Below are 20,810 nucleotides of genomic sequence, written 5' to 3'. Positions count from 1 at the left end.
GACTTCATTTCGCTTTTCTGACATGAATGGAATAGCTTAAGATTTCAAGATAACTAAAGTTTTCTCTTCCCCCAATTTTTCACCTGCATGCAGCAAGTTGTGTGATTTTTAGGATAACTAGCATACACATTTAGATTTCTGTTAAACTGTATTACTATAAAGCTATTAGATCCATGGACTGAAGGAACTTTATTTTAGGTTTTAATAGCTAATCCAGATCTGACGAAAGACCTATGTCTTGACAATGTCATTGTTCTGGTCCAACAGAAAACAAACAAGAATAAAAATATTCCACTATTTATTTTATTTACATATTAAGTCCTGCCTTCTTAGCTCAGTAGACCATCCTGGATGGATTTAGACCCAGGAAAAATATTATATTAAGGAATACCTATACTCTAAGTAACTTCATGGATCTTGGCCTAATACCATTATTTTATATTCCCATGGAACACAGACATTCTAGGATTCTGTGTCTTGTTAGACAACATTAGCTCTTCAGAAGAATTCCTCAGTATAGGATTACAACTTCACATGAAGCAATATGAGGGAGGAACACAGCATAAGATATCAACTTCAGATTAAGTGGAAGCTTTTACCCTGGAGTCCCTAAATATTGGAAAATCATAGTTTTATTGTTGTTGTGAGCCACCCAGAGTTGTGCTCTAAGATGGGTGGGCATACAAATCTTGCAAACAAACAAACAAATAAATAAATACTGCAAAGTGGTAGGTAGAATGGATCTTCTGATACACTAATTTTCTAATTTTGAACTACATTCATTTCTATATGGAGACATTTTCATTTCTTCTATATGCCACATACTTGTACAAAATAGAATCTTCTTTAGAACCATGGGAGATCCCAGAGTTTCACTTTGGAGGCCAGAAACTATATAAGTTTTTGGGGAGGCTGAAATAGGTATAAGGTGAGGCAACTATACAATGGGTAGGGTAATGTCATTCATGTGGATATGATTTTCCTCCCCCCCCCCCCTTTATTTCTAAAAATAAATGGCTTTTTTAAACATTTTAAAAATTAGCCTATTTTATGGGAAAGGAAAATGGTGGAAACAATATTGCAAAGTTTTGATAGTAAGAATTAGAAAGGCTCCAGAAACTGTAAAATATGGCTTAAAGACCATATATGGCCCTTGTACTTCAGGTTGCCCATCTCTAATCTGTAGCTTCTAAGTACCTTGAAATAATGGAATTTATTTCTAATCTTCTAAGTTTTAGCAAATTATTGCATATATTCAAGCTTTGAAAATTATGTCCATCACATTTAATCCTCAGTATCACAGTAGGATGATCAAAGAATGGTATAATAATGCATGATTACCAATGACCATATATTCCTGTGTGCTAGGGTCATAAGAGGATGAAATTGCCTTTTCTTTCTGCAAATTCTGATGTCTGTTTGTAATTTTGTTAATTAAACAAACGTAACTTGTGTGAATTAAATGTTCAGAGATTCTAACATATGTCTTAAATGGTATTAGGTTATGTTTGCTATTTAAAATGTTTTGAAGATTAAAATGCATACAAAGCTTGACCATATGTTCAGTCCCATTAATTCACTTATATAACTTTTCTTAATGCACATATAACCAAATGCCCTTCAGTAGGACTCAGTTGATGGGCTGCCTCTGGACCATGAACCTCACAGAATGTGCTGATGGAAATCTGTCAGTGAAACCGGATAAAACAGTGTGATTTCCTGCTGATTCCTGACAATAAACAACACATATATAAAAGCAAAGGATAAATAGGATAACCACTTTCTCCCCCTTAAAAAAATAGGAAAGGAAAAAACAAGTAAGCAGACCAAACATCAAGTTGGCTTCTTGGTTCAGTCTCATTTTTGGAAGAGGCAAGTTAACCATTTTCCCATACTTGTAGTGATATAATATGGTATGGTTTGTTCCTCAATATTCTTTATAATTGGGCCAGTATCTGTTATAAGTATTAAAAACTACCTTTCTTTCAAGGTTGCTTGATTTCTTGTATCCTTGATTTCTTGCTGTCTCCCATAATTAATTTTCAGCTAAACAGAATCCCTTTTTCCATATCTTGTTATATCCAAATAGGGTATATTAATTTAGGTAAGAGGGACTGGACTCTGTTCCCAATATTTCTGACTTTCTTGTGGTAAATGAGGGTTTTTACTTGATTTCCCTTGAACACAAACATTTGGGAGACGTGATAAATCAGTATTCCTGGTTTCTGAATGCTTCTAGTTGCATTCGGGCAAATGGAAGAAGCCTGCTACAGACATTCCTGTTCAATACAGAGCCCACTTTATTAATCTGGAAGAGCAATTTTCATCTGATTTCTTCTGTTTGTCAGCTATCATATATTGGTTGTCTTTTTTGGCATGATCACAGAACAAGCAATGATGAGAGACTTACCATCTGAGTCTTAAACCCCACTGTATTTAACTCCTCTATTAAGTGAATTTTAGAAGAAAGCTGTAATTATAAGGATTAGAACTTGCGCTTGCTTATTTGCCCCATCCCTTTCCCATCTATTTATGTATCATTTCTTTTAGATACTATTTATTTAAAAATGAATGTACTCAATTGCTACAGCAATGATGATGTTGGTTCTTTTCCTTGTATTCTAAGGTTAGCAATTGCCATTTTGTTGGTTGATAGTGCTCAGAATACATCATAATTACTTTGGGCATAAATATTATTTTGTGCTTTCAAGTCAGTGTTGACTCCTGGTGACTGCCTGGGCCAGTCCTTGCAGTTTTCTTTCAAGGTTATTCAGAAGTGGGTTGCCATGGCCTCCTTCCTAGGACAGAGAGAGACTGACTGGCCCAAGGTCACCAAGCTGGCTTCGAGCCTAAGGTGGGACTAGAACTCATCACTATCCCAGTTTCTAGCCTGGTGCCTTAGCCACACCACCAAACTGGCTCTTGAAATTAATCAACAGGTTAGGTCGCAATCCTAAAGAGTTAATATACAGAAAGCTGGCAGAACTCAAACTGAATTCTGAGTAACATGCTTTGGAACTGTTAGTCACCCATAACTACCTTACTACTTTAATTCATGAGATATGACCTTACTTGCATGAAGCAAATAAGAGAAGTCTGCTTTGGGATTGTACTACATCAAATTGCAACTGAGACAACGAAGTAGCTGAATGGTTTCTCTTCTATTAGTTTCATTAAGCAAATCCCTATTGAAGAAAAAAAACCCCTAGATATCAGATGTGAATTCCAGCCTAACATTATTCCCAGCACAGTAACATCCTTGATAAACAAAATACTTTTCTTTATATGAAAATACTCAGCCATGCTCACTCCCACTTGCAAGCTAAGATGGTACGGGTCAAAAAGAGGTTTATCATCTCTTAGCTAGTTGAGTGAATTAGGACAATGTTTAGTCAGACAAATTGTTTAATAAAATATTCTAGATGGAAACACATTTAATAATGAGAAATATATCTCTGTAAATAACCAAGTTAATGCTAACTATATTTAATATCATGAATCACAAATGAGATTTTTACAGCAACTACTTTATTATTTTCAAATGCAAACTTTTGCATTTAGTTTGCTATTTTACAATTTTACAAACTAGGTATAAAAGACCATAAATAAATGACATAAGTTATGTGTACCTAACATTGATGGAGAGGGAAAAATTACAAATTAAAATAAAATAGAAAATCTATATTTCTATCTGAGATATTGTTCGAATCTGCAAACCCAAGCAATGCACTGTTAAGATTTCTTTTTTCCCAGTTTGGACTAAAGTATCATATGCCTCATACATTCTAATTTTTTTAAACAGTCCTTGCATATTCCAACATATTTGCAGTGATACAAAAAATAAATGCACTCTCTCTTTTCTTTTTCTTTTTTCTTTTACTTCTTAATCTGTCTAATTAATATTCAGGATGCTTTCTTTCTGGTTATGAAAATGCATGTAAAAAAAAAATACTGCTTTGAAGTTCTGGTTACTGGTAAGAACCAGCTTTTTTTTTGTTTTGTTGTTTTATACATATATATTTATATATTTAATACACAGATCCATCACAAATTTAATACAGCAAGAAACCTGGACAAACATTAACCAGTGAGGTTGTAAGCAGATATTTCCTTAATGTATAGAGGTTTGCTGTGTTAAAATGGTCCTGTTGATGTCTCTTCTGTAACCAGGAAAAAATGAAGGCCAGTTCTGGTTGTTATTGAGCAATATGTGTGAATAATTTCCTTCCCCAAACCCCAACCTTGTTTAGTACATTTGATTGCAATCTGTGTCCTGGCTTTGCAGTCCATAGTTTACGGCCCATGGCTCCTTAATAGTGCTTCATGCCTCTATATTGCCATCAGCACAAATACCTGAGCCCCAAAATATTGGTTTTGCATCCATAAGAACAACAAAAATGAGAAAGGATGGGGATAACTGTTGGGAGGGAAGGAGAAAAGGCAAAGATGAATAATACTTTTTGATAAACAATCCAAACAATGCTGGAAGTTTTTAATGCAAAATTTACACATTCTTTCCTTTGATTTTTTTTTTTTCTCCCTCGGTAATGTTGGTTTGACTATTCTGTTTCAGCTTGCTGTAATGCACCACGTTTCAGCAGAGAAGACTATTCTGCAACCAGAAAACAGATCAAGTACATCAATGGCTGAGCTCAAAATGTGGAATGGCAGTCTAGCCTCCAGACTGTCACAATCCACCTGCCTCCAAAACCAATATACACAAAAGGAAAAGTCTCCATACACTGTAAACCTTTCTAGGGAGGACTGATTATTACTGTGACAAAGATTATTGTAGTGATGCAGAACAATTTCCCTGTACTTGGAACATGTTTTTTTTTTCTTGCAAATTTTAAATGTGTTTTGGTAATTTTAAATGTCTTTGTATTCTTCAGCTGGGGGGGGGGGAAATAAATAATTTGCTCAACAGTCAATTTGTAAGCCCAGAGATCCTTGCAAATGGCACATGGGATAATTCAATTCTATGAATGGGTAAGGATTGCATATTTCTGTTTGTGTTCAACAAGTCTTTTCAAGACTGTTTTCCAGGAAAAGAAAAATGCTACTGAATAGTTCAGTTCAAAGCAACCTGATGAGGGACGAAGACTTCTTCTCTACCTACTTTACCTTAAGGTATCACTGATTCGATAATAAACAGCCTTGGCAAGACTAATGGTTATCAATGCTGTTCTTTAGCCATTATGGAACTCATGATGGATCACTCCACAACTAAAGTGAAAGTGCCCCTGCTCTAGGCTAGAGAACTAATTTTTAAGGTTAGTGTGGCAGCTACATAATATATGTATAGATACAGAACTGGAACATTCAGGAGTATGAGTGTTTTCTCCCTACTGTTGCATAGCTCACCTACTGGCCTGGTAACTCAACAGCCCAGCAACAAACTGTCAAATTATCTTGAGATCTATCTGCATATTCACAGGTGGCCCTGTGCAACAGGCAATGAACAAATATATTACATGTGCATGCACACACACACACACACACACACTAAAGCCATACATACTCTCACACAGTCTCGGAAGAAATAAGTTACTTTCCATTCTATTAAAAAATATTGACATTATAGCATTGGCACACTTTCTGTAAAGTATTGCTGGACTATCATATGCAGTCTCAGCTTTTGTTTAACCAAGTTCAGCACTGGGGCACATGACCCTGGTGTCCTTTATGGCTCCAATACTTACATTTGGAGAGATCGGGCAACAACATGCAGGAAAAAAAAAAACCCAAAGCACAGCATGTGTGTGTGTGTGTGTGTGTATATGTCTATAGGGCTTTGATATAGTACATTCCTTAAGTGGAAATAAAAGAACTTTATCTGGATATTATATTTGCTTTTTGTTGCTGACAAAACCTTTAAAAAAGGAAGAAATCTAAAGAGATACTCTTCAGGGAGTAAAGCTGCTTATTTGCAATCCATTTTCTCTACAGTCAGTGCTGAATAAACTGGGACAACTGAAGGTTCTTGTCTCTAGTCTATCATCCTCCAAGGTCAAGATGATCAGGAAGGTCTGATTCCAAGAAAGCAGGATCCATTTTGCCTATCAAAACAAACAAACAAACAAATAAATTCCAAGTCAGAACTTGATAGCTCTGATATTTTGAACATAAAATGGAGAGATAAAATACATCTTTTAATTTCATCATAGAAAAAGCCTAGATTAGCCATTTTACTATCTTCCAAATGATTTTTCCTAAAACTCAGTTACATTAAATGTATGATTGCAGGCATTGAAAACGTTGAATGCTTTCAAATGGAAAAGTGACCATTATCTAATTAAAGGTAAAACATAATGGATCTTGGAGTGCAGTATTAGGGAAAGAAGGGTACATCTTCAGTAGAAACTGAACTTGGGGATTGAGCTAATGTTATATATTCATTAGATCCTGGTCCTGGTTTCATTAACTGCAATGTTTCTTAAATTCTCACCTGAGGACATGGAATGCAACTGGTCTCAGAATAGACAACATCTAGCTAAGTAGACTAATTGGCTGATTAATATAAAATATAAAATATTCTTTTTTTGAAAGAATATTTTGCTAAACAGTTGTGATCCATACATTCACTCAGAATGATTTGCTAGTCATTTTGTTTATATCTCTGCTGTCCTGCTGAACAATGCTATCCAGTTTAAACGAGATTAAAATCCTTTTTGGATTTCTGTTATATTGAGATTATCCTGCCCCCACCCCACAACCCTTCCCCTATAGACATATTGTTCTGTCTTTTTTCTTTTAGGACAAGTATACTTATACAAATATCAAATCTAGGAAATAATTTTCTTTGGACCAACTTTGTGAGGTAGGGTAAAAGAAAAACATTAATTCTACATCTTCACAAATCTAGTGCTAATTTGAACTGCATATGAATATACCTAGATGTATGTAACTTAACATGGTCGAAGGACTCATTAGCTTCATTGTCCCTGAGAGCAACATGCATGGGAATATGAGTTTCTGGTAAGTCAAAGAAGGAAATGTGAAGGTCAAAAGGACTCCCATGGTCAAAAGGGAAGAGTGAACCTAAGATGATTCTGCAATGGTGATGAGGTGAGGTGGGCCTGTACAGTTATGAGGGAAACTAACCCTCTTAAGAAACTCTGAAATCAAATTCCAAAGAAGGCAATGGCAAGTTGTGCTGCTGCTAAGAAACTATGTGGACATGGCTGAAATTATTCAACAAATTTGAAAAGCAGATGATAAACCCCTTTAGGCTGGAATTACTTCCTCTATTTATTGGAGAAGAATGTCAAACTTATCTGAATAAACCTGGAGGCAATGAAAGAGCCATACAAAAGCTGCAAGAAAATGTAGTCACCAGTGATGCCAGTACTGAAAGAGGGCTTTCTCATTTTAAATGGACACAAACAACTGGAACATGGAAAGTGAGAAGCATGAACTGAGGATGAATTGCCAAAGCAGAAATGAAGCATATTAAACAAGAGGTTTCAGGAATAAGTGAACTTAGGTGGATCATGTTCAGGCAAAATAAACACAGACTCTGTACATGGATATCATCACATGCACAACACTAGAATCAAATTAACTACATAATAGGAAACAGAAGATGGAGAAGTGCAATTCAATCTCATCTAGCACACTTTCAGATGCAGACTGTGGAATAGACCATATACAGTATTTACAGACATCTGGTAGAATCCATAAAGAGTCATGCATATGATATCTATGTACAAATGATGTGAAATGTAATTTGACAAAACTATCACATTCATGGCATTTGCCTGATGATCTCTTGACACATGTGTCATCATTTGCTCCCTTGTCTCCCCCTGCAGACACCCTTGCACAAGTTATTGCTGTCAGTTACGTGGGTTAAATTTAGAAACTTAAAGAGGTGTAAAATATATGAGCTAAACTTAGAAAATAGATGAGAGCAATGTTTGATCTAGAAGATATGTAGGCAGTATATCAGATTAATGTAAAGAGCAGATTCAGACACTTACGTGAAAGAGAACCCAAGAAGGTATGGGAAGAGATTAGAGTCATTGTGGAAACCAAAGAGGAAAAATGTTCCTAAAATATGTGTGTGTGTGTGAGTGGGGGGGGGGTTAGTTCAAGTGGCTTCTTGGACAATGAAAGCCTTGGGCAAAAAAAAATTGTATGATGACTTCCAATATCAAGAATATCAGGAAAACTATGTAAATCAAGAATGAGATACATATTAAGGGTAATAGGTACATCAGAACACTTGATATTCTTCTAAGGAAGCTTTAGAATGGACAAAAAGCTGCTATAAGAACAAACACTGTATGCAAAGGTCATTGCTTCTAGGTCTGCTAAATCAAGGCTTCACTTTTCTTGGGCTAAAGAATAGATAAAGATGGAAAGGGTGTTGGAGAAGTAGAGAGGACATTAATTCTAGGAAGAAAGGAAATTACAAATGTAGAAAAGATCATGAAGGATAAGGTGATTTCTGTGACAACAAAGATCAAAATAGTTAAAGCAGTGGTCTTTCCAGTGATAACATACGGCTCTGAAAGCAAGACAAATGGAGACAAAAAAGATGTATACTTTTAGATTATGGATTTGAGATGGCAACTAAAGTACCATGGGCCACAAGAACAAATCAATCAATCCCTGACCAAATAAAACTGACTTCTCCATTGAGAAAATGATTAGCAAGCAGAGATTAGGCATGTAATATTAGCAGATTATGTGCCAGAAAAAGAGAATACTATACTTGGCAAGATTGAAGAAAGTAGAATAGGTAAGGTGGTGGAAGATATAAAAAAGGCTACAGGAATTGCCATTGAAACAACTATTAGGGAAAAGTTGAAACAGCAAATGTTTGTCCATGAAGTCACCAGAAGTTATATCCAAATTGATATAGTCTATATATAGGATAGTCTTCTTATAGATCTCCATCATCTTGTCTCATACGGCATGCAAAAACTAAGATATTTGTTGAAAAAATAGTCCGACATTCTTCAACAATGTGGTGTTAAAATAACTGTTTTAAATCGGCCTTTAAAAAAAAAAAAGTAAACTGCACTATTCCAAATAGGAAGCTTTATGGATAATTCTGTCTTCCCCATCCCTCCCCACTTTGAGAGAGAGAGAGAGAGAGAGCATGAGCGAGCGAGCGCATGAAAGGAAGGTTTTACTAAGCTGTCATATTTCAACAGGATCCAAATTTAGCATCTCCTGTTCCCAACAACTTGATCTCAAAGTCTCATTCATGAGAGAAACTTGTGGTTACAATCAGCAGCTTGTTGTTACAACTGACAAGAATTGATGAGGGTGATGTTGGAAATAAGGCAGGTTTTACTTGTTCAATTCACTAAATCCTCTCAGCTTCCAAATAAATCCAATGATTTCTAGCAAATCAAATTCAATTGTCATTTTTCTTTTGTGCTAAAGCTATTGTCACAAACAGATAGAACTGTAACGGAGAGGGGAACCAAAGCTTAAGTCCTAAAAAGTGACACTGCTATCCTTAAAATAATAAGCTTAGTTAAAATGGTTTCTACAGGAGGCTTCACTTCAAGATATTTGTATTCTCTCCCCTAAATTATCTACCGGTACATCCTCTGGTCACAAATTATTTCATAATCTGGATGTAAGGATGCAATTTCTATGCCTCCTTATTTAGGAATAAGTCTCATTCAACTCAGTGAGACTTCAGAGTATGTACGTACGTATGTATTTTGTTTTTTTTAGTTTTGAGACTGCCCAACTCCACAGCGACTCTGGATGGCTTACAAATAAAAAATAAACAAACAAATAAAAAACAAAATTTATCAAAAAAAAAAAAGAAGACAACTGACTGGAAGAGAGAACCAAAAAGACGAAACAGCAAAAAGATAAAAAGAAAAAAAAAATCAAACCATAGGGGCTCAACCACCATTCTAACCCAAAGCCTGGGAGAACAGCTGTGTTTTTAGCAGTTCACAGAAAATCAAAAGGGTGGAAGAAGGATGAATCTCTGGGGAGAGAATCATTCCACTGTGCTGGAGCCATCACTGAGAATGCATGCTTCCTAGGTCCTTCAAGATGACTTATTCTTATGATTCTTATTCAAGTAGCTTACAAAACCCCAAAACAATAAAAACAGTTAAAAACATAAAATGACACAGACAGCCTAGACTTAAACCAACATGACAATAACAAGAAACCACAATGGGGGCCCAGAACCAGAGTTAGATCTTAAAACTTTCTGGAACTCTAGGAGACTGGAGCATGCCCACTCTGGCTGACTTCACCAAATATGAAAAACAAAGAGACAGGCAGTCCCTCAAGTAACCATGTCCTATGTTATGCAGGCTTCATAAGTGATCATCAGCACCTTGAATTGCACCCAGAAGCCAACTGGCAAACAGTACAGCTCATGAAGCAGCGGGCTCCTGTGGGTACACCGTCACTGTTCATGCCATTGCACTCTAGACCAGCTGTCACCCCATGTACAGTGCATTATAATAACCCAATGCACTAGTCTCACAGAGGGAAGTGCAAGCCCATCCAAGACTAAAAATGGAAAGACCCTAGAACCAGCCACTCATTGTCAGGTTTAAACCTAAGTCTGTTCCTCCCATCCAGGCCTGCCCAACCTCCAGGCACTAAGTCGGGCCTTCAACAGCATCACTCAGTTGGCGTGGGGTTAAGATATGAAATTGGGCATCATCAACATAGTGGTGATACCTGATTCTAAACTGATGGATGACCTCACCCAGTGGTTTAATATAAATATTATACAAAAAGGGAGGGAGTCAAGCCCCCTGAGGCACTCCACAAGTGATGGGCTGGGGTGTGACCTCTCATGCCCTGTCAATATCTACTGGAACCAGCCACAGGAAAAGGAAGAAACCACTGCAAAGTACAGTCTTCCACTCCCAGGCCCCAAATCCTACCTAATAGGATACCAAGGCTGATGGTATTGAAAGCCTCTGAGAGATGAAGGAGCACCAGGATGGCCACACAACCCCCATCCTGGCTCTGCCACAGGTCATCAAGAAGCATGACCAATGCTTTCTCCCTGGCCTAAAACCAGACTAAAATGGTCTAGATAAGCCCAACCACCCTTTCTTTCAGCTTTCCCAGAAAGGGCAGGTTGGAGACTGGACAGAAATTGTCCAGGTTGCTTGGGTCTAGCAATGCCTTCTTAAGGAGGGGCCACAGCCTCCTTGAAAGTGAGAGAACTATCCCCTCCTGCAGAGAATCAGACACCACAGCATTGACCCAAATGTTGATAGCCTCCCAGGCAGTCTTAATCATCCAGGAGAGGCCTGGATCTAATAGGTAGCCAAGCTTACAGACTGGAGGATCCTGTCCACTTCCTCAAGAATTACAAACTCACTCCAGATAATCCTACAAGCCATACCTCGGGCCCCTCATCTGAACCTGTCCAGTTGTAATCCAACTCTAAACAATTCCAAGTGACAAACAGCTAAATTATTTCTCACAATGGCCCTGCAAATAGTCCTATGATCCATCCCTTTCCAGCAGGGACTGGGTCACCAAGTGGCTATCATCAGATGCAGTAAGGATGGAGAAATAACATCATCTTGCCACCCTTATCATCTGATGTGAGCCCTAATATGGGTTTGTACCCATGTTTGACTGGATTCACTTTGTCCTCCTCAAAGGCATTTCTTCTTGCACTTTATTTCCCAAAGCTGCTCAGTAAGCCAAGGCATTGGCACAAGAGGAGAGACTGCATAGGGGCAATCCAGTCTAAGGCCTGCACCACTCACCTATTCAAGGCTGCAACCAAGGCCTCAGCCAGACTATCAGATCCTTGGAAAAACTTCAAGCTCCCTCTGAATCCCAACTGGGTCTATCAGGCACCTAACGTGGGCCAATCTAGGACCTCTTTGTTATATGACTGGATCAGTAACACGTAGGTATGTGCAAAATATGAACTTACAAGAGGTGAACATTCGAGAGTATTCTAGATTGTTCCATTTTTGGAATGGGACATTTGTATATTCATAATTGCACAAGAAGGAAAAGAACAAAAAGGAAATATAAAACATAAATATAATAATCAACACATACTTTTTCCAAAAATCCAGCAGCCCTGAGCAGCAATTTTTTGGCAGTTGTTTTACTCTGACAATATAAACTTTTGAACACAGACCATCTTGGAATATTAAGCACTTTCTCAACTCCCAGTGATGTTAAGATAAAGTTATCATCACATTTTCATATTAATTTACCACTTCTTTTTATATACAAATAATGGATTTCAAAAATTGAAATTATGATCTTTCTAGCTTATTTTAGCACTGATAGCTCCAGGACATGCTCCATGTCACTTTGGTTCTACAATTCTGTAACAGGGCATTTAAGAGAAGATGCCTGTATCGGTTGATGTAAATAAAGCAAAATCAACTGTTTACAATGCTGTAATAACCAATTCCTTCTATCTGAAGTATGACCAACCAACTCAAATGGAGGGGGGGGGACAGTTTTAGAGTATTTTGAGCAGATATATAGATAACTGGGGCAATGAGCAACAGCCCAAAACTGAAAGAATATAGATATGATCTGTTTTTCAATCTAACAATCCTATAAAGTTTTTTTCCCCATAGATCTTTTCCTATACAGATGTTTATGTTTCTATGTGAATCTTCCCATGCTCTCTAGCACATCTGATATATGTTGAGTATATTTGCATAGGAATATATTAGAGCTTAACGGCTCTGGACCAAAAGATTAAGTATAAAAATATGAATTCCAAGGCTACACAGTTCTTCACAATCATTACAAATATGTAAACAAACTAGTGTGGGAAATGGAGCCAATTGGTAAAATCACAATATCTCATTAAGCACAGAAAACAACTGTAATAAACATCCTTTATGATTTCCATAAATGCATTGTTTTATTATCAATAATGAAAACTAAAACAACAGGAAGAAGCATACTTCCACTGACCTTTTCAGTGTTTCACTATCAATGGCCTCTTGAAGGTTGGACAGATGCAGATTTGGAAAATCCATAATTAAGAATGCTGACTAGTAAGATGACTTCTACAACCATGACAGATATACTCAGTATAATGCAACAGCAACCATAACAGCAACCAACATTCCTCCCTCAATAAAATAAAATAAATAAATCCAATAATCCATGAAGGTTGCTCCTGGTCTCAGATCACAAGTGGATAAATCTTGAGAGGCACTGATCATCCAAATAATATTCTCCTTCAAGCTTTCTGCAAAGTACCATGGATGCCTAGAATATGCCAACATTTCCTGGTTCAGAAGATTCTTTGTTCCAATAAAAGATGAAAAAAATGGTTTATCCACAGATCAAATACAGTAATTGTAATCCCATGGCTGTTGGGGGGAAAAACAGTATTTCCTTTGTTTAAGCACAGTATCTGGCAGGAAACACAGCTTCAGAACTTGAATGGATGTTTTATAGATACAAGTATATTACATAATGTTGATCCACATATAAGTATATTCCAGGAAACAATTTGTTCCAGGCTTGTTCTCAAATGACGGTCTGTCATTTCTGTAGGTTCCCTCCTTGCAACACTATTAGCAATCTTTATATATCAAACAGTGCTGCAAATCATTATTATTGTTATTTCAATGGCAAGGAGAAGAAGTAAAAAAGTGCAGTTCTTCAATTAAAGTGCATGGATGAGGTAAACTAATTTCAAGAGTTTAGAGTTTATTCAGTACTGTCTCAAACTGGAACCATTCTACCGTGCATTTGTTGCATTTGGGTCCTCATTGCTTGGACGCTGTTCAAAATCTTATTCTGGTGTGCAATGGCAGTAATTCCAATTCTTGCCAGGTCACTACATGGATTAAAAAAAAAAGAATGAGCCAAGAGATAAGAACTTTATGCCAGATATGTATCTAATCATCATCATTATCATGAACAAATAAAAAATAATAAAGCAAAGCAAGGTGAATTTATATAAATTCTTAATTAAATGTCTGAATGCATTGTAGAAGATATTTTCAAATTGTATCCATTTTAATATTCCATTATTAAAGGCATAACTACATTCTAATCACTGTAATGATATGCAATGCAAAGCAAAAAGTCCGATTAAATTCAGATTTACCCGTTTTTTGTTAATACCGCTGAGTACTTACTCCTGGTTCATATGCACCACAGCCTCTAGGGTAGTATAGCTGGCAGCTGTGAAGTTATCCTTGTATCGCTCCATTTTAATAGCTTGAAGCCAATCACCAACAGAAACTACACCTGAGAATTCAGGAGAACTAGGATCCAGCAAAGCAGTATTAGGCCTAGGAACAAATACAAACAAATCATCTTAATCAACAAGGAAAGCATCTAGATTTTAGACTCTTCAGTTAGTTGGTATAAATAGAAGTTATTTATGCATATTTTCTGAAAAAAAAAAAGTTTGTATTTTGGCTTGATAGGAACTTGGTGGGAACTTCAAGTTCCCGAACTTGAAATTTGGGAACTATTGAAATATACACAATACTTATTTTTTAAGTAAACTTTACACATATAAATAAATAGAAGCTGCTGCCAATGCCTACCCTGTCAGAGGGTTTTGATGCCTAATGGAAGACAAAATCCAACAATTGAAACAAGCTCATAAGCAAACAAAGACCAAATTCTTTCTTCTCGTGAAAATGAATCTGACTCCCTTGGAGGAAAAAAAAATATGTCCTTGCTCTTACAGTTGAGAATTCTTCTGGATAATTTACCGTCTGCATACAAGAATTGGGTACTAAAATCTGCACATAGCAGCCTAGAATACTGAGGTGGCATACAAATAGCTGGATAAATAAATACATTTAAATAGTCTTACATAAAAATATACATTAGGTTTCAGAAATACCAAATATTTTGGGTTTGGTAACAATATATGACATTTTTTCTTAGCCATTTTATATATCCTTTAAACAGAGGATATTAGGAAATATTTCATAATCCACATTTTGGATTTTGAAGTGTTTTTATACAGTACAATTTTTTTTTTCCAGTTGAGGGAAAGATAACCAAACAAAAGTTACTGAAAATATATTTTTATAATTATTTCCCCACATCTTCACATCTTTAAACATAAATAGCAAAGTCATGGAATTCATATTAGCTCAAACAATTTAAAACAGCTTTTCCCAGTTTGGTGCCTTTCATATGTGTTGGGATGATAAAGACCTGGTGCAGAGGAAAATGTTGATTTTGTGCACAAGTCTTCAAGTAAGGACTAATTACATGATGCTAGAATTGGATCAATCACGCACATTATCAGAGTGGAACACTAACATGTTATATGGAAAGGGTGGCGGAAATATATAAGAAAAAAATACCAAGAAAATCAGAAGCTATCAGTTTAATCTTCCCTAATATTTCATAATCCAGATGCACTAACTGCACGACTTTAATATTTCTGATAAAGAACATACCAACGAAACAAAAAAACCCACTTCATTAATACTACAAGTGAGGTCCTGATGGGGTGATGATCAATTATGAATGAATTATGTCCTCCCCTTGAAGCCCTTATCAACCATGAAAAAAAACAACCACCACCCTCAAATGTTAATTTAACACATCTGAAATATCAGTGATGAAAGGTATGGGCTCTCATACAATCTAGAAGTTCAGAGCTTAGAAAAAGCTTCCATCAGGCCAGATATAAAAACAAGTTAAATGTTTGCATATGAAGCAGGTACAGTGGAGAATTAATTAATTTTAATCAATCAATTCCTGACCAATATGTTTGCAAAATCCTAGCACTGAGCACCCATAGCTTCAGTCTTTGGTTTACAGTATGCAAATTCTAGTTTCTAATATCATATAAGTTTTTATAAAATATTTCTAATATGAAAAGACCATATATTAATAGAAATTTTTACATGCTTGTGCTATTTTTAAATGAACCACAAGAAATATTTACTAGTATTAAAATGAGAAAAAGATTAGTGTTTTTTATTTCTCTCAAATGTGCAGAATCAAAATCAGAATAAACATGGATAGCCATAAAAGAACATTTATTTGGTAGTTTGCATTGTGCAAAGCCATACCTAAATATGCACACCCATTCTTTTCAGGATATTTCATGCTTGTATTAAAAGGAATTTCATAACAGTAAGTGCTGATGATCCGATTCTACACTACTGTACAGCAGAAACTAAAATAGTCTAAGATGTATGCTTATCAGAAAATTGGAATCAAACACTGCTGGATGAGGTTAAACAGTTGATAATATGCAGTCCTTCCTTCTTAAATAATTTAATAGTGGCAGGAGTATACACTTGTCATACTACAGATGCAATTAAAACAAACTAGAAGAAGCAAGAAAATATCCACAGAGGTTTAATAGCCTCTCTTTTCTAATGTAAACAGTAAGTGGTGGTCACCCAGGGTCATTCTCATTTAAATATATATAAAACAATGGCAACAAAAAAACATTTTTCCTGAAACGTGGATTGTCAGCATTTAAATTTATCACTGTTTAGCCTTGGTTTATCCCTACACTCATTTAATGCAGCTCACTGAACTAATTTAGGGATGTGGAGTTTCCCTTGAGATAAAGATGTGTGTCATTTTTTGAATATTTTGTTTTCCTATCACCTCTCTGGCTACTTATGACATCTTGTTCTAGGGGACACATGATTGATTATGTTCTTCAGGGGAATTCTCTGCACCTTGTAATAGGAAAATGTTAAAAAAATAATAAAAATATCTGCAAGCATGACAACGTATATTGGATTTCTGTTAATCTCAGCTGAACAGGGATCTCTGTATTTATTCCTGTAGCCCTGGCAACATTACTTCAATCTGAGTTACATAAAAAGCTGTATCACTGTTACTAACATAAAAAATGATATGAAAAATTGAAGGCTTCCCCAAAAAGGTTCTGTTAGTCATGGGTTGGGTCCAAAGCATTTGATGGACAATATGGCGGTTTGTGTTCTGAAGTGCTGCTAGGATAGGGCTGTCAGATCTGGGCTGTAAAAATCTGGACAACAAAGAGATCTTGAAAATGCTATGCCTTTCCTGCCATCTACAGGTTATCCAGATTGTGGTAGCCCAGTTGTGGTAGCCTATCTGAAGAAGGGAAAATAATTCCATGTTTCAATCTAATTCTGAAATAATCTTATTCTGAAATATTTATTCTGAGCCAAGACTCTGTTTTAGCTGGGTATCACATCTATCCTATTTGGAATAGCTCAGGATTTCAAACTAACATTTTTCCAGCCCTACCTGAAGAGCTGTATGTAGTTTTGAGCCGGGAACATCTGCATGAAAGAGGATGCACATTCTCTGCCGCTGACGTAAAACTATGATTTATGAGTGGGGAATTGGAAGAGGGAGGTACTGTAGGGGAGAGCAGGAGTTGGGAAAACCTTCTGCCAACTTCCTTCTGTAGATTAGATTCAACCTCATGTAGGTTTCTGACATAAGCAGCAATTCACAATGATACAAGATTGGGGCAAACCCAATTATTCCAGCTGCATCCAAGGGAGCTTACTCCTTTCCTTGCTTGACAGGAAGAAAAGGTCCCCTTCACCTATTTAAATTTGCTCCATTAAAAGCATTCACATGAGGAATTGACAACAGAATTTATTTTTTAGTCTTCTGAAGTCATTATTTTTTACAGAGAAACCACCTCAGGCAAGCCAGCTGCCCCCAGTCTGGTTCCCATCAGATACAGTATGTTTGTGTGTAAGTTTCATCAACTCCAGCCAGTTCAACCAATGACTATGCTGGTTGAGGATGATGGAGTCTATAGTATAAGTATATACTATAGTATATAGTATAAGAAAGGATAAGGAAAGGCTTTTATCTTTTAGTATTGTCCTCAGTGATCATTTGTAGTGAACTCGCCCCACAGTTCTGAAAGGAAAGTAGTATATTTATTTCCAAAGCACAACGCGTATTAACCCATTTTTCTCTTTTTAAATTATTTCTTGATTTTTTTAAAAAAGTTTTTTTTATTAATTGAACCTAAAGCAACAAAGGACACTTAAATTTATTTTTTAAAACTTTAAGCTGCTGCATGAGAAGATTCAGTAAATTTTTAAGTCTCTAAATATATTTTTTTCTTACTTCCTTTCTTTTAGAGCCAGCTTCGACTCCAAGGAGAAGGAGGAGACCACTTCAGATGACCCTGTGGAACAGCAGTCTGTCTTAGAGAACAGCAGGGAGACACCTCTTTGATTTCAGACTGGAGTATGACCTACATTTGTATCTTGATGGTTTGGACTGCCTTCTGTCCACCCACTGGTCTGGACACCTTTACTTGGACTTCCCCTCAGGCAAGCTGGTCAAAGAGGTTGTGACTTGCATTTGGGATGTGTGAGTAACTATACATTCCATTTCTGCTTCCTGTATTTCCCATTCCAGTGAAAGTATTACAGATTATTCTGTGCATGCATGCTTGTGTTGGCTGGGACCATGACACTTTTTATACAGAGAACACACCTAACTAGCATATACTTTATGTTCTAAGAAAGTTCAGGCACAACTGGCCAAGGTAGCTACTAGATTTACTTAGACATAATGATCAGATTCATGCCAAGACCTTGTGTCCACAAAGGAACCAATGGAATAGGACCATAACTAAAATACAAACAAAAACAAAAACCTTCTACTGCATTTTTATTTTTTTTTAAATATTGGGGAGATGTAGCTATATGTTGTAAACATATTTTTGAGAGAGAGAGAGAATGAACGGTTATATTGGAAAGGTTTAAATATATATTCACTATTTTATATTGGAGAAATATAAGAACTATGAAATAGAATCCAGTTTATCACAAGAGTTGAGGTGAATTATAGCTGGCTGTCACCACCAATATTTTCCTTCATCTATTGTCATCAAGAAAGTACAGCTGACCTGGAGTTTTCTGAGCCTGTCCTCTTCAAGCTGTTGGGGTTGCGGATAAGTTTGTCTAACATGTTGACAATCTGTCCAAATTTAGGTCTGTCACTCCGTTCTTTCTGCCAGCAATCCAGCATCAACTGATGGAGAGCGATGGGGCAGTCCATTGGAGGTGGAAGCCGATAGCCTTCCTCAATGGCTTTAATAACCTAAGAAGCAAGGAAAAACGACATTTAGGAGACATTTTAATATAAAGCATATAAAGCAAAACAAGTTTCATTCAGCTTTGGCATCTATCAAATTCATGTTTACAGAATATACTTAGAAAATCCCAAAAAGCACTATTAATTGGCCACTTAATATATTAAAATAAAGTGAAGTCATTTGGAATGTACAGGTAATGTACAGGTAATAAACATAGGCCAAATTGCACACTTTAAAATTGGAGTTAGAGAAAAATGGTTAGATAAGGGTATAATGCCAGAGGACTTCGAAAAAGTTGTTTTTAGATTGTTATGGAGTTTTAACTGTTGTTGTGTTGTACGCTACCCAGAGTCATGTGTTTGTGAAATGGGCAGCTATATAAATATGCGAAATATGCGAAATAAAATAAAATAAAAAGGCAAATATTGTTCCAACTTCAGAAAGGTGGGGGGAAAAAAGGAACTATGTAACTACATCCTAGTCACCTTGGTGTTGATATTGGGCAAAATTCCTTATTAAGCAATTTATTTGTGAGAATGTATAAAATAATATATACCTTGGCAGGAGCCACCTATTAAGAAGTCAGGCCAAATCAATCTGATATGATTATGATGTTTAGAATGATCAGATTAGGTGACCATGAGAAAGAGGTAGACATAATATAACTTGACTTGCATGAAATCCTAGTAGAGAAGATAGCACAATATGGGTATACTATACTACCATTAGATAGATCTAAAGATAATTGAAGTATTCTACTTCAGGGTTGTTTCACATCAAGGCAGTAAGAGATGTCAAATTATGTATTGCAGGGCTCCATTCTATTCAACATTTTTATAAATGACTTGGTAAAGGCTTAGAAAATATGATTATCTAATTTGTGGATGATATAAAATAGGGGAGATAGCAAACTCTATAGAGACCAGTATCAGGATTCAGGAGGATCTTGACAAGTTAGAACAATGAAACTAGCAAGATGAATTTCTACAAGAAGAATACAAAATATTTCATTTGGGCAGGAAAAATCAAAGGCATGAGTATAAATAAGATGGGTAAGACCATACTGGACAGAATTACAGTGTCAAGATCAAGAGAAGCCATTGTTTCTCCATACTGAGTTTTGGTCAAAGCACAGAATAACATGTCCAATTCTGGGCACTGCATTTTAGGAAGATTGATGAATAGAAGCATTTCCAGAGGACAGTACCCAAGATGATAAGTGGACTAGAAAAAAGAGTTTATGAAACTGAATGGAACTATTTGGTATGTTTACCCTAGAAAAGAATGTGGAATGACATGACAGCTACATTCAAGCATTTGAAGGGCAGTCATGTAGCACACAGGGCAGAAGTGCTACAGAGGACAAGATGTGAAACAACAGGCTTAAGTTACAAGGAAACTGATTTCTAATGGACATCAGGAAAAATTTCCAAATGGTAAGAGTTGTTCAACAATGGAACAGTGTTGAAGAAATGTGGACTCTCATTTGCTAAAATATTGGAGCAGAGGCTGGTGGCCATCTGCCTAGGATACTGTAATAGAGGATTTGACTAGATGCTCTCCAAAGTTTTTTCAACCTTATATTCTATGATTCTATCCTGTCCTAGAATTTTCCTTCTACGTCTCAAATACTCTCCCACCCAAAAAAAGGCAATGGAAATGTATTTTAAGGACTGATTATAGCTGTTGGAAATTCGACACTGCATTAAAAGTTTTGTTGCTCCACTGATAGTTGATCTTCTGGATGCCAGTAAAACCAGTATGAAGTATCCTGAATAGGTCAATATATAACCAT

General features: G+C 36.3%; 1 protein-coding gene across 6 annotated transcripts in view; it reads right to left on the bottom strand.

Moving 5' to 3' along the window:
- Positions 1-4,884: 4,884 nt before the first annotated feature.
- Positions 4,885-20,810, bottom strand: part of EPHA4 (EPH receptor A4) — a 389,379-nt gene continuing 373,453 nt past the window's right edge. For all 6 annotated transcript variants that reach the window (XM_088132608.1, XM_088132609.1, XM_088132606.1 and 3 more), the window contains 4 exons: positions 18,827-19,020; positions 14,097-14,252; positions 12,916-13,792; positions 4,885-6,059 (listed from right to left, as the gene is read on the bottom strand). In XM_088132608.1, the coding sequence (XP_087988734.1) occupies positions 13,678-13,792; positions 14,097-14,252; positions 18,827-19,020 (465 nt within the window). In that variant the 3' untranslated portion in view covers positions 4,885-6,059; positions 12,916-13,677. The remainder of the gene's footprint in view (positions 6,060-12,915; positions 13,793-14,096; positions 14,253-18,826; positions 19,021-20,810) is intronic.

The sequence above is a fragment of the Python bivittatus genome, unplaced genomic scaffold (assembly GCF_059951505.1).
Source record: "Python bivittatus isolate LINGU-HERP-01145 unplaced genomic scaffold, Pbiv_v1 ctg000980_np1212, whole genome shotgun sequence".
NCBI classification, from domain to species: domain Eukaryota; kingdom Metazoa; phylum Chordata; class Lepidosauria; order Squamata; family Pythonidae; genus Python; species Python bivittatus.
This window is presented reverse-complemented; position numbering and strand designations above follow the sequence as displayed.